Source organism: Sphaeramia orbicularis, chromosome 1 (genome assembly GCF_902148855.1).
Source record: "Sphaeramia orbicularis chromosome 1, fSphaOr1.1, whole genome shotgun sequence".
NCBI classification, from domain to species: Eukaryota; Metazoa; Chordata; class Actinopteri; order Kurtiformes; family Apogonidae; genus Sphaeramia; species Sphaeramia orbicularis.
In genome coordinates, this window is record NC_043957.1 from 55,638,348 (window position 1) to 55,653,724 (window position 15,377).

The 15,377-nt window shown below is 37.4% G+C and overlaps 1 protein-coding gene across 2 annotated transcripts in view; it reads right to left on the reverse strand.

Moving 5' to 3' along the window:
- kcnq5b (potassium voltage-gated channel, KQT-like subfamily, member 5b) overlaps positions 1 to 14,474 on the reverse strand; it is a 296,398-nt gene extending 281,924 nt beyond the window's left edge. Inside the window, exon 1 of one of the 2 annotated variants that reach the window (XM_030142230.1) lies at positions 13,651 to 14,474. In XM_030142230.1, the coding sequence (XP_029998090.1) occupies positions 13,651 to 14,003 (353 nt within the window). In that variant the 5' untranslated portion in view covers positions 14,004 to 14,474. The remainder of the gene's footprint in view (positions 1 to 13,650) is intronic. The other variant, XM_030142235.1, reaches the window with a different exon arrangement.
- Between the last annotated feature and the right edge of the window lie 903 nt (positions 14,475 to 15,377).

Consider the following 15,377-nt stretch of genomic DNA (forward strand, 5'->3'; position numbering starts at 1 on the left):
TTTACATTTGCAAGAAACATAAAAATGAAAAAAAAACCTTAAAATGTCATGGATGACGCAACAAAGACCAAAATATAAACAACACTACAAGACAAAAAACTGAAAAGATGCAACAAGATGAAAATGTAGAAAAAACAACATGGTGAAAATAATTTAAGAGATGCAAGATGAAAACAACAAACAAAACAAAAATGAAACAGATGAATCCTGGGTAGTAGGTACCTGCCATGACCAGGATGTGGATGCTGACTGGACAGTCTGTCTGACAGGAAGAGGGACAGTGTTTCTGTCACATCAGCATCTGGACAACAGGTACCTATGGTAGGATCTTTTCTTGTATGCGCCTTTTCTTTTTCTTGTGTGTGTGTTTTTTATTGTGTAGTATTTTTCTTTTTCTCGTGTGTGTGTTTTTGTGTGTGCATTTTTTCTTGTGTGCGTGCTTTTTTTTTCTTGTGTTTTGTTCTTGTGTGTGCATTTTGGGTTTTTTTTCTTGAGTGCTTTTCGATTTGTTGTAGTGTTATTTTTTTTCTTGTGTGTGCTTTTCCTTTTCTTGTGTACTTCACAATTTGTTATTGTGGTTCATCAGCGTAAAAAGACACGTGAGGAGAATGACAAAATGTAACAAAAGGGCAACTTCGAAGAAGATGGAAACATAAAATCTGTAATGAGGTGAAAGTGACAAAACGTGATAAGAAAACAACAGAAGTGATATAAAAAGACAAAAATGAGTTTAAAGACACAAGACAAAAACATAAGACACAGCAAGATGAAAATAATGTAAAGTGAGTACAATAAGTTGGTAAGATGAAAGATGAGCTGAAAATGTGAACAACAAACATCCCACTAATGACATATGATGATGATATAAAATTATACTGTAATAACACAAATTACTGATGAACTGCTCAGCCCTCAATGCAGCCATCTCCTACACAACAACGTTCATGGTCTGAATACTTTGGTAATCAATCAACACTGTAAAAAAAAAAAAAAAAAAAAAAAAAACCTGTGAAAAAACAAACAAACTGTATTATTCCGGCAGCAGGGGTGCCAAAAAAATATTGGAAAATAACGGAAAATAACCATCTCATAAAAATACGGTTATTTTCCATAATTAAAATACAGGTTTTTGCCCTAACTTTACATGAGATTTTGCATATTTTTTTTTACTTTTTAATGTTTAATAAAGAATACTTTCATGTATTAAAACAATCAGATTACCTATAAATATATATGTATAAATAATTTTCAATGACACTAAGTTGAACAATCCACTGATAAAAACTGTATTTGGACAGTTTATCAGTGCTTATACATGTTATACATTCACAAAAATACATTTATTCAACATTTTTGTTGTGAAACCTCCTGTAATTACACAAGATATTTGTCAATTAACAAACAAGTCTTGTTAAACTTACAGAACAAACACTTCTTTTACAGTTTATTGTCACTAATTTTATCTTGTTTTATTTTTGTTTTACGGTTTTAAACTTTAAATTAATAGTTTAATCTCATAAATAGAAAAGAAATATTTGTGAAATTATGATCCATTTGCAAATGTATTTTAACTGTATTTTTCTGTGAAAAAAGAAAAAATTTCTTTTAAAAAATGGAAATTTTATGGTTACTCAGAGTTACAGTTTTTTCGTGTTATTTTATACCTGACATGTAAAATCACAGTCTATTTTTGCCATTTTATTGATATTTTCCTGCATCTTAAAAATACAGGAAAAATCTGTAAAATAAACAATGAAAGTTCTGTTAAATTACAGATTTTTATTTTTTTTTTACAGTGAATCCATCAATCAATCAATCAAATTGCATTTAAATAGCCTCAAATCTTAACAAAAGTTATCTTATGACACTTTACATTTAGAGTTGATCTAAACCAGATTTTTCAGCCAGTTCACAGACACCAACACAATCATCCAGGAGCAAACACTTGGTGACAGCGGTGAGGAAAACTTCCTGTTAACAGGCACAAAGCTCGAGCAGAACCTGACTCTAGAGGATGGTCATCTGCCATGACCAGCTGGGGTTAAACAGAGTCATTCTGCTCATCAATTGGTCAAAGAAGTAAAGTGTGACAGTGAGGCTTTTCACTGTAACAGCTGCAGTGTCAGCAGACCAGGGCCATTTTCAAGGCTCCTGACCATCATAACTGTCATCAAAAAAACTGAGGGGGGGTGGGGGTTTAGCCCCTCCACTCAACCATCCAAAGGGAACACCCACGTGTTCTCTTGTGTAAAAAGAAGAGGTTGTAGTTTATGGTTGAGGATGTGCGTCAGTCAGCAATTTCATAAGACATGTAAATTACCAGTTTGAGTCCACATTTAAAAAGAAAATGCATCAATAGACCTAGTGTGTGCCTGTTAAGGAAGCCTAAGTTATGGCCTAAATAAAGCAGCTGAAGGAAGGTCATGGTGGAGGTGGAGGTGGCTGACCCCGTGGAGGAGATTAACAATATCACCCCAATGCCCTTTGACCCCCAAGACTGCAAAGGGTCTCATAAAGTAAAGAAGCAGAGGATTCAGCTGAAACATTTTCACACCACATTAAGAACAAATGATGACACTATGGGAGAGCAATGGGAGGGGAGACTGCGCAAGATGTTGTCATCTTCTACATGCAGTATGCCTTTGGAGTAACCATCTGTGGTTGAGTTAAAGGGTTTTTCTATCAAACTGAAATCTTCAGCCCCTACAGGGGAAGATAAACTGCTGAGCCCAGATTGGCTGCAAAGTCTAGTTCCTCTAATTTATTAAACAAACTGTAGTTGGACTGAGTTAATATACAAACTGGTATTAAAGGAATCCTCAGGTCTGCTCAAACTAGGGTTTAAAAAAACTCAATTTGAATTCAAATTATGGGTAAATAAGGGTTTTACAGCATGGTGCAATTTAGAGAAGGATGGGGAACTGGAGAGTTTCAGTAATATGATGGATAAATATGAATTTTATAAGTATCTGCAACTAAGAAACTATTATAGAAGAGAAAACCAGACAGATCCCTCCATGGATGTGAATGGTATGATCCAAATCATAATCAGTTCATATAAAGAAATAAACACTGGAATCAAATCAGCTCTATTTAAGAAACTAATGCTTAATAAACATTCAACTAAATACATAAAGAAAAGTAGGAAGCAGAGTTCAATACAAAAATTTCAGATGATGATTGGTAAGATATGTGGAAAATACATCAGACATCCACTAATTCAAGGATATGGAGGGAGTTCTCTTGGAAAAATTTGATATATATATATATGTATATATATATATATATATATATATATATATATATATATATATATGTATATATATCTTTTTTAATCACATCTAAGGTTAAGAGTAAATATTTGAGTACAAAATGATCATGCTGGAGAGAATGCAGAGAAATTGAGACAGACGATTCAAAAATGTCAAAAATTGTCTTTGTTTTAGGAAAATATACATACAAGCGTGAAAAAACTATTGGGATATGACATCCCTATGAATTACATGATACTTTATCTTAGTCATTTTAATTACATTAACGAAAATGTACACACATCTCATAGGTATTTGGTTAAAATATCACTGATAGCTGGCAAGAAAGTAATTACAAGGAAATGGGGCAAGGACTAGGTTTTTAATGCACTGCCAATATGTATATTTATTTATTTATTACAACGGACTATTTATTATGCGTCTTGTGCAGATCTGCCTGTCTGTCTGTATTGTGTTGTGCCTATTGTTGTGTAGTATGTGTGTGGTCCTGCTGCAAACAAACTGCCATTTGGGACAAAGAATAAAACTGAACTGAACTGAACAAGGTAGATCCTCCTAACCAGAAACAGAGGACAGAGACTGTAGAAGAAACCTGCATAATGGAAAAGTTGACTCACCGCCTGAAATTACAAGTGGCACAATTTGAAGAAAAATGAGGAAAATGGACTTTATTCAGAACATAAAAAAACAACGACAAAAACAAAGCAAAAAATAAATAACTGGAGAAGCAAAGAACGGATGGACTATTAGAAATGTAACTCCCAAACAGTGTTGTTATTGTTGTTTATAAATGTTGAAAATATCAATAAAAATCAAAGTAATAAAAAAACTCAATTTATTATTCAGTACCATTTCAAAAGTCATTTGATTTGACTGTGCAATCTAAAGTAAAGGCATGGGAATCTCTCTTGTGAAATTTTCCATACAGTTGGCCTTTGAGGGAATCAGAGCTGGAAAGAAAATGAAGAACTAAATAAAATGTTAAAGTTTTGGTGGAAAACTGCTAAACTGAACATATCTGTACAGGACGATGCACAGTGAACTAGTCATTATAAGGGAATAAACAACAACAGGGCCATGCTGTAGCCGAACATTAACATGCCCACCTCACTATGTACTAGAGAGAGGGATGCACCAATCCGATACCAGTATCGGGCATCGGCTCCGATACTCAGTGTGCGTACTTGTACTCGTACTCGTAAAAGTAATCCGATACAAATGCACCGACACCACTTACAGCTGTGTGACATTCCCAGTTCAGTGCAGCAGGTACGAGGAGGAGGAATAATGTGTGTGGAGTGTGAAGAGTGTGGAGATTTAACCAGATAAATGACGGTGATAAAAGTAACGCTGACTGACAGTAAAGTTACAGACACAGACAGATACGGACGCAGCGCTCTGTCTGTCCTCTGCGTACATTCCATCGGTTTTCCAGGTGCTAGCGGATGCGTACCCAGACGGAGAATACCAGCGGAACCGTGGAGGTAGAGGATCTGTTCAAAGAGCCACTGTGAGTTAGAGACAAACTACTGACACATTTAGGACAACTACCCAGGGCTGGGCCGGTTTACATCCTACTGATAATACTATGGAGCAGTGGTGATTTCTCATAGACTGCAAGGGAAGCCCGGCTTCCCCTAAAATTACGAAAATTAAATATGTACGGTAGGGCTGCTCAATTATAGAAAAAAAAATAATCACGATTATTTTAGCAATAATTGAAATCACGATTATTAAAAACGATAATTTGTTAACCTTAAAGTTGTTTATTTTTTTCTTGCAAAACAATGTAAAATTTACTCTTTAAACATAAATAAAGCTTTTAACCACTAAAACAAAGTATTTTCACTTTTGTACGAAACAAAAAAATCTTTGAAATCAAATAAGTGTACTGTAAATTCAAGTATGTTTCCTTTTGTAAACAAATAGTGCACTGGAATTAAACTGCTATAGACTTGCCATAGAACTGTAGCAATAAAAAAAAAAAAAAAAAAAAAAAAACTCACGTAAAGTGCAAATTATAAATTCAAGTATGTTCAGTGTAATATGAAACATAGTAAATTCAGTGGCGTGCTGTGAGGTTTCAGTTCAGGCCTTCTGTATACATCAGCCATCGAGAATACACACGTTAGGGTTATACGGGTTAGGGTTAGGTTAATACGGGAGTTGCAGCGTAAAGAGATTCGGAGACTGAAGATTGCATTGTGGGCGAAGTTGTAAACGAAGTTGTTTTTATGCGTTTTAGTTTTTCATAAGATAAAGAATATGATAAAGGTGGCGGTGGAACAATCATTTCTTGTTCGAGTTGAATATCGTTTTGTAGATAGTTAAATCAGTCATACTGTCGGCGAGGTCGCACAATGGGCCAAGGCAATCTAAGCAGAGAGGACACTGGTCCAGTCCCTGGAAAAGACGCCTACTTGGTATGATAAGGTCACTGAGCATTTTCTTAAAAAGGAACGGAGGACCGAATGTATGTTTAAATAACGTGACTTTTTTTTTGTTTTTTTTTTTTTTGTTTTGATGTAAGCCGATAATGAGCTTCCCCTGTCTGAAAGACGAGCAGCCACCACTGCTATGGAGGTACGGAGCGGTGCGGACCGCCGCCAGCCGAAGTGAAAACCAAACTTACCACTTATTTCTCTTTTCTCTACCTACTGGAGTTAAGCTTTTAAACCTTACCAGAGAAAACGTTGCAATACTAGTATCAGTATTAGTAGTGTTACCTCTGTCGTCTACTTGTTTGTTATTATTGACTTTCTTCTTCTCAAAAAACTTTCCTCTTCTTTGTGGTATTTGTCCAGTATGGTTAATTCAGAGTGGTGCCCCCTGGTGGATTAATTGACAAACGCTCATTTCAACTCATTAAATGTCAGTAGCAGCACTTTGTTCCAGTCAGACTAATGACAACGACAATAAAGCACATTTACAAAAGGAACTAACAACTGGAATGGGATTATTAAGTACTCGTATCGGTACTTGGTATCGGCAAGTACTCAAATGTAAGTACTCATACTCGGTCTGGAAAAAAGTGGTAGTACGGATTTTCCACGGTTCGGTACGTATTGTGGTCCTCGAGTCACAGTTCACGGGATGTTTTGAATGCAGAGCCCAGCTGTAACTGGGACCTCATGGATTTACGTTTGCTTTATGTACGTAAATATGTACGTTTCTTTCTAATGTTGTCATGTGTCACTGCCTTCATACTTCCATGCGTCCTGTATGTTGGAATTAGCGTTTCTCAATCAATCCACCAGAGAGCACCACTCTTAACTCTTTCGGTGCCAGACAGTTAAGGGGCTAATAAGCCTTAAAAGTGCCACAGAATTTGGCCGTTTTTCAGTATTTCGCGTCGTTTTTATAATCGAAGTCTGAATCGTCATCAGAACTCATTTTCTGGCAGATGGGACTGTTTTGACAGATCGCTGTGTTTACGATATTACTACAAAATGACCATCTAATTTGCATATGATTTCATTCATAAATTCATTCATAAAATTTCCCAAGCAGAAAACGAAACGCGAGCTCTTCCTTGGTCAAAAACCGCTTGGTAACATCCGACCGATTGCTACTTAGATTCACAACGCACCGGACGCAGCCGATTCATTATTGATCGTAATTTGCATAATTTATTCGGTCGCGTGACCTCAAATTCCCGTCTGGTCTCAAAAGGGGGACACAGAAAGAACGTCATCGAAATGTGAGAAAGAAATGGGGGTGGATGGTTTGTTTGTACACAAATATGGCGTGTCCTCCAAAGCCGATCTGATCGGCCCGTGGCACTTTAAAGGTTGTATTCGTAAAGCTGATTTAATCGGCCCATGGCATTGAAAGAGTTAACAGGGGTTTTTGGTAAATGGTAAATGGACTGAACTTATATTTTCTCCACCTTCATGGTGCACAAAGCGCTTTACAACTCCTCCCATTCACACACACCAGTAGGCGGCTGCTGCCATGCAAGGCGCTGCCTGGCTCTGCTGGGAGAAATTTAGGGTTCAGTGTCTTGCCCAAGGACACTCTGACATGTGGATAGTTGGAGTCAGGATTCAAACTGCCAACCCTCTGGTCATTGGACAACCCAGTCTACCAACTGAACCACAGCCGAAAATAGTCTGAAATGTCTGACTGTATCGCTTCTTCCGGTTTACTTTATGTATATCATGTATTCCTCTCACTGCATAACTGTACTTGTTTGAACCCCTCTATTATTCTTAGGTTCATTTGTGATAATATCTCTGAATAGATGACTTATTCCAGATCACTGAAACCTACACTGATGAGTCTAAAATCCATTTCAGATCTGACCAAAGACAGCTGAATTCACATCTTTAACAGGGTCACTTGAGCAGTATCGTCATATCTGAGACTAAAAGAAGTTATTTAGAAGGTTTTTACTCCTGTTGAAGGTCAAATCAGTCAAATTTGATCCTTAACAGTGTGTAGGCTTTAACTCAGGGGTGTCAAACTCAGTTTAGTTCAGTTCCACATACAGCCTGATATGATCTAAAGTGGGCCGGACCAGGAAAATAATAGAAATAACAGGATAAGAACTTTTGGGTGAAAAAAGTAAATTCCGTAATGAAAATGTTTACATCTACGAACTGTACTTGAACATAACATAAATAAATATGAACAAACTGAAAATTCTTGAGTAAAATAAATGCAATGTTAACAATATTATGCCTTAGTTTATCATTTACACATGCGAATCACAACTTAGAGATCACAGTGGATCTACAAACACACAAAACATTAAACAACAGGGAGAATATTATTAAAATTCCTCATATTTCTCTTAAGATATTTCAGATATTCACATTTTTTGTAAAAGGCTAGTCTGTAAATGTAAACATTTTTGTGTAATTTTACTTTTTTTACACTAAAACAAAGAGACAAATTTACTGTTTTCATTATTTATAGGTTATTATGATAGTATTTGACTGGTCTGATCCACTTTAGACTGAAATAACCTAAAAATGATTTTAGCATCCTTGATTGTTAATATCTTAAGTGTAAGTTTTACATTTCACAAATTCATCCCAGGGGCCGGATTGAACCCTTTGGTGGGCCGGATTTGGCCCCCGGGCCGCATGTTTGACACCAGTGGTTTAACTCATACAGACCCACATATCCATCACCGACCAAAAGCAGCTACTGATCTAAAATGTTTAATACCTGTTGATCCACTAATCCTATCAATACATGTAAATAACTGGTTTAAATCTTTTCATGGTCATCAGATATGACCTGTTTGGACGTTCCGAGGCTCCGTAGTGATCGTGTACGCACCATCATCTTCAACAACACTGATTCAGCAGTCAAACCCATGGAGTTCAATAAACGACAGTGGATGGACACACTTATTTTTATCTTCAGTTAATGACACATTTTGTTTAAAAAAATTACTTTTTCCAGCGTTTTTTTCTGATTTGATCTAATAACTTTTGAATTTACTCTGTGCTTTTATGAACATCTACATCAGGGGTGTCAAACTCATTTTAGTTCAGGGGCCACATTAAGCCAAATTTGATCTGCAGTGGACCGGATCAGTGAAATAATAACATAACAATATATAAATAATGTCAACTCCAAACTTTCCTCTATGTTTTAGAGCAAAAAAAGTTAAATTATGCGACGAAAATGTTCACGTCTGCCAACTATCCTTTAAAACAATGTGAATAACATGAGCAAACTGAAATTTATTAAGAAAACTAAGTGCAATTTTAACAATATTATGTGTCAGTTTATCATTTAAACATGTAAATTACAATGTACAGATCACAGTGGATCTACAAACACACAAAGCATTTAATAACAGGCAGAATATTATTAAAATTACACTTCAGGCATTTCAAAATGTTCATATTTGTTGAGGTTATTTGTGTATTTATGAAATGTTAGTTTGTTTTACTGTAAATACAGTAAAATGACAAGAAAATGTTTACATTTACAAAGGGAAAAAGTTGTGAAGTTGTGGAGCTGTGAGTATTTACAGGTTATTCTGATAGTATTTTACTGATCCGACCCACTTGAGATTAAATTGGTCTGTATGTGGAACCTGAACTAAAATGATTAATATCTTCAGTGTAATTTTTCCATTTCACAAATTCATCCCAGGGGCCGGACTGGACCCTTTGGCGGGCCAGATTTGGCCCCCTGGCTGCATGTTTGACACCTGTGATCTACATGATCAGTGAATTAAATATACAAAAACACTAAAAAATACATGATGCAAAGGGTTATATCATAATAAATGGTGATAAATGACTTATGAAAGACAAAAAAAAAGAAAATCATTTAGAAGTTGTAGCAAAAATAGTTGTGGGTCTTTGGTCCGAATACAGATTTCCACTTCAGGACTAGACAATGCTTAAACTTAAATCAACTGTAAATCCTCCAGGCTCGTTAATAAAAATAAAAGCATCACAGATCTGAGCCCTGCCTCACAGTCAAAGAGTACTCATCCTGATCCAGTAAAGCTGGGTGCAACTTCTTCAGAAAGTTTGTGGAAAAAGGACAGTTAAAAAAATAACCCATTTGTTATGATGTTTATTTTTCAGCATATGCTCAATCTAGGTCAATACACTTCTGCAAGCATTTATACCAGCCTTTAAGTCCATCTGTGCAAAACTGAGAACCGTGTGATTTAAACCATGTCAAAGCTAGGTTCTTTTTCCACCAACTTTTTGAAGCCCCCTCGTAGATGCTTTAAGTCAGTGCTTCCCAACATTTTTTGGCTGGTGACCCCATTTTAATATCACAAATTTCAGGCGACCCCAGACATTAAAAACAGAGACATTTTTTTGCTAAAATTAATTTCTTTTTAAACATGTAATAGTTTGCTATACTATGTTGCAAATAAACATTAATTTTAGACAACATTTAATCTAAAGAATGTATATTATTATGGACGGAGGCAGAAAAGCCAGGTGTAGATTACTGCACAAAGTGAGAATTTTATTTTCCTTGGTCAGGATATGTACAGTCAGTCCAGCTTGTACTTACAAGGCTGCAATGAATTAACAAACAATGAAGGAATTTTGAATCAATAAGTACACTGTGAAAAAGGGTTTTGGGGGTTGGAAAATACAAACTATGGAAATCAGTTACATTTTAATCAACAGTAACAGTTAGCCAGTGAAATCTGTTCTGACTGGTTAAAGTCGACCTATTTGTTAACAGTAACAATTGCTACTTAAAATAATACAATAAAATCTACCCCATAATATTGTGACGTGAGGACCAGCTGGGGGGAGTTTCCCAGCATGCACTGGGACAAACTAGTTGGGACAGTTTTTATGTGTTTTAGTGTTCTGGGTTGATAAGAAGTGTTGTTGTTTTTATATACAGCACAGTTATGGTGTGTTTGACTGTTTTTATTAGTGTTTTTGTTGACAGAATATTTCTGTTGAGTTGCATGTTCTTGCACCATGAGCTAAGTTGCTTCTTTGTTTCACTATTCTCTGTAATGGTTCTTCATACATGGATGGGTATAAATAAAATAAAAGTGGATGAGAGAGAGAGAGAGAGAGAGAGAGAGAGAGAGAGAGAGAGAGAGAGAGAGAGAGAGAGAGAGAGAGAGAGAGAGAGAGAGAGAGAGAGAGAGAGAGAGAGAGAGAGAGAGAGAGAGAGAGAGAGAGAGAGAGAGAGAGAGAGAGAGAGAGAGAGAGAGAGAGAGAGAGAGAGGAAAAAAAAATAAATAAATAATAATAATTGAAAGTGATTTGCGGGACATATAGAAGGCACTAACTGCAACAAGAAAAGCACTTTGAGAGCACACAGACCTCTGCCAAGACAGATCCCCCCCCCCGGATCAACACCAGAATTTTATCATTTCTTCCTTGTGCCAGTATCAACATTTCCTGAAAATTTCATGAAAATCTGTCCATAACTTTTTGAGTTATCTTGCTAACAAACAAACAAACACAAAACCTCCTGGCAGAGGTAATAAAAGTATTGATCTCATCACGCTAGTATCGATCTGATACCAATACACACACACACACACACACACACAATACTATCAATATTTAGATTGAGCCTCCCTGCCCTAAATTAAGTAGATGAACATATTCCTATTAACAACTGACAGTTAATATTACTCACTTTTTATGAGTAATTTGTTGTGTAATCTATTGGGATATGAAAGGTTGATTTTACCTCATTTCTTTTAGTGTGTTACAGCTGTTAAATTTAGTCACATTTTACTCAAAATATGGGGTAAAATCTACTCAACCACAATGAGTGCAAATTGTTACCTCACTTTTATTGAATAGATTCTAAAGGTTTGTTTTTACAGTGTACATACTGGACACAATGAACATTTGACAGATCAACAGAACCACAGTGCTTCAGTTTCAGCTTCACAGTTTGTCATGTCTTTTATTTTTTTGTGATTGTCTCTGTCAACTCACCATATATTTTTTATTGGTCAGTTTTGTTTGTTTTGTTTGATTAATTACTAGAAATTTCAGGCGACCCCATTTGAATACCTCATGTGGGGTCCCGACCCCAAGGCTGAAAAATGCTGCTTTAAGCGCTGACTGTAATGTCTCACCATGAGTCCCCCCACCCCCTCACACAGGACATGCTACTTCACAGTCTTACTTCCTTCCTCTTGGAAACAGTTGTGATACCACGACAACAGCTGCACGCGGGAAATCAAATGCAATAGGCCATACCAGGGAAGGCCAAAAGTGACACCCAGAGACATGAGGCCAAAGGACAGATATGCTTTAGTTTGACCCTCAGGAGCCAAAGCAGTCTGGGATCAGATTAACACACACACACACACACACACACATCAAATCCACTTCACCATCAATGAAAACACACCAGTGGAGATGTGTTTGCAGACGTGTTCATATGTTTTATGGACTGTGCTACTCCCACCCAGCATGTCCATGTGGACCCCAGAAGGGTTCCATTTGGGCTGCATATAAGGGTCCCATTTGGGTTTGTCCACAGTTTCCATGGTGACCCCACATGTGTTTGCCCATATCAGAATCAGAGATCTGAAAATCTCATATTATTTATTCTTCATACTATTTATCCCACAAGATTTATCTTTCATGTCATTTGCACTACTCATGTCATTTGCACTACTTAAATTCTATGTTTTACACATATCTCAGTTTGCAATACTTTTTTTTTTTTTTTTGTAAATAACTGTGCCTTTTACTGATATTAGATGCTGTTTTACTGATATTTACCTCCACCAGGAGGTATTGTGATCACTTTGCTTTGTGTGTTTGTTTGTTTGCATGTTTGTTTGTTTGTTTGTTAGAGACTTTACGGGAGAACTATTCCAACCATCTTCACCAAATCTGCCCCACAGATAGGCCTAGGCCCTGGGACCAACCCATTAAATTTTGGGCCAAGTAGGCCAAAGTTCAGGATCACAGCAAGGTCACAAAATCTCAGATTTTCCTATCTCTTATCATTGAGCAATTTTCAAAAATTCATAAATTCAAAATGACTCTGATCAGCCTCCAATTTGATCCACCCGTAGCTTAGAACAATATCTTGTATCTGGTATAAAATTGTCCACATCCACTGTGGAATGTGGACTCTGTGGACATTTACATTTAACACTGAAAATCCCATTTACCACACATTTAAAATTAGAACTCAACAAATACTGATTGGAATTTAATCTAATTTGACATACACATGACTGGGACCAAGCTTCAGCTTTTTCTGCTGTATGAAACAACCTGGAAACTGTTGAATTTAAAAAGAAATAGTTGATCCACACATACACACCGTTCAGAGTGCTTGGCGTTCTCTGAACACTTGTTTTTGTTTTACTGTAAATTCTTACACTGAACCTGAAAGCTCTACCTCAGTTTCTTTGGACTTGGTAAAATGACAATAATGAGATTCTGATTCTGACTGTGATTCTGATATGGGCAAACACATGTGGGGCCACCATGGAAACCGCAGACAAACCCACATGGGACCCTTATATGCAGCCCAAATGTAACCTTCTGGGGTCCACATGGACATGCTGGTTGGGGACTGGTAGATGAGAAAAGCCTTGAATTCAAGCTTCACTAACAAAAAAACCCAAAAAACAAAGACCCATAAACTGAACCAGTGGATGTGTCTTTGGGAGTCTTACTAAAAATAAAGTTTCCTGATTAATGACTTCTCAATGAACGATAATCTGTTTTGACATGTGTCACGTGTCAGCTATACTTAATGATCCCTCCAAAAGTGACAGAAGATGATGTGTGGCATGTCCTCCAGCAGCACACACACCACAGAAGGCTGCTTTTGGAGAAGTGCGTATCCATGTTCCTACTTCAACATCAGCAGGTGTCACTTTCAAAACCCCAGCCGCTGAGAAACATGCAAATTATGGAAATGAACTTACACAAACGCATGGTAGATGAAGGCCCAGGCTCTGGGTCTCTCCAGGACGTTGTACAGGTAGTTCTGGAGCCGCCGGTAGCGCACGTTCCTCCGGCCGCTTTGCGCACTGTATATGAGCGGCTTCCCCAGCAGGCTGAGCCGGGCCCCCTGCTTCCCCCTCAAGCTCTCGGACCCGGGGGCACCTGTGACGGTCGAGGAAGCTGACAACAAACCGTCTCCCCCTGCGCTGTTCTTCATCTTCATCCTTCGGCCGGACTCCACATCCTTCAAGCCGTAGCCTTCGGTTCGGTGCCCCGGAGAAGTCCTCATCCAGAGCCCGGCGCTGCCTTCGTCTCCGCTGTGGTTCCGGGGCATGGCATCACCAAAGCGGGCATCAAGTGCGCGGAGGTCCGTACAAGCATGCGTGTGTCCGGTTCCACGGGGATAAAGCTGCGCCCTGGACCAAACCGACCGCACGTGTGAGACTGAGCGTAAAACACGCTGTTGTGGGGAAATGAGCGCGCCGCTGCCAGAGCCGGGCGCAGTGTTTGCCGTCACACTTTGACCGCCCTCTTTCCTCTTGCATCAACCTCTTCTCAGAGCATTTACTCAGCTGCTACTGTCGTGCGTAAAGGCATCCACCGCGGCTGCGTCCGTTGTGCGCGCGCTTGTGCGGGTTATTCTGACAAAACACAAAAAGTCCCAGATGCGCCTTTTCTATCTTTTTTTTTTTTTTTTTCCATCTATTTTGGAGCGACATGGACTGTGTTTGAGCTGCGTTACATTTCAGCTTCCTCTAATGCGCTCCTGCCTGTTGCTTCATTACAAAACTGCGCGTCCTCGGCACAGATGCGCAACAGCAACTTTATCTCCAAATCTCTTGTGCAAACACTCGCATTTCTCCTTCCTCTAGGCTATGTGGTTTAAAAACGGCAGGAATGAAGCCTTTTAAGTTGTCGGTTGCGTGCCAGGGCTGCAGAGATGCAAATGAGCAACCGTCAGTCCTTCTGTAATTTAATTTCCCCGAAAAAGTTCCAAATTACAGCACTTTTTTTTTTTTTTTTTTTTTTTTTTTTTTTTTTTTTTTGTAGAAAAGGTAACATGGATTCGAATGAATTTTCCACTTGGTCTGCTAGAAAAGTAACCGCTGAGGACGGCTCACTGAACATCTGCAGAAAATATTATGACGTAGCCGAAATGACTTCTTATTCAAAGGAAGCTCTCTGTAAATTTAATAGTAGGCTCTGTGTTGTACAAAAACTGCACTGTAAAAAAAAAAAACAACAAAAAAGAACAAAACTGTATTATTCCGGCAGCAGGGGTGCCGAAAAAATACTGTTAAATAACGGAAAATAACCATCTCATAAATATACCTTTTAATGTTTAATAAAGAATATTTACATGTATTAAAACAATCAAATTACCTATAAATATATATATAAATAAATTAATTAATCGGTTGCAGCTCTATTATCCATGTTATACACTGTAAAAAAAAAAAAAAAAAAAAAAAAAAGTGTTACTCCGGCAGCAGGGGTGCCAAAAAATACTGTTAAATAACGGAAAATAACTATATCATAAAAATATGGTAATTTTCTATAATTAAAAAACAGTTTTTTGCCCTAACTTTACATGAGATTTTGCATATTTTTGGACTTTTTAATGTTTGATAAAGAATATTTACATGTATTAAAACCATCAAATTACCTATAAATATATATATATATAAATACTTTTCAGTGAGACTCA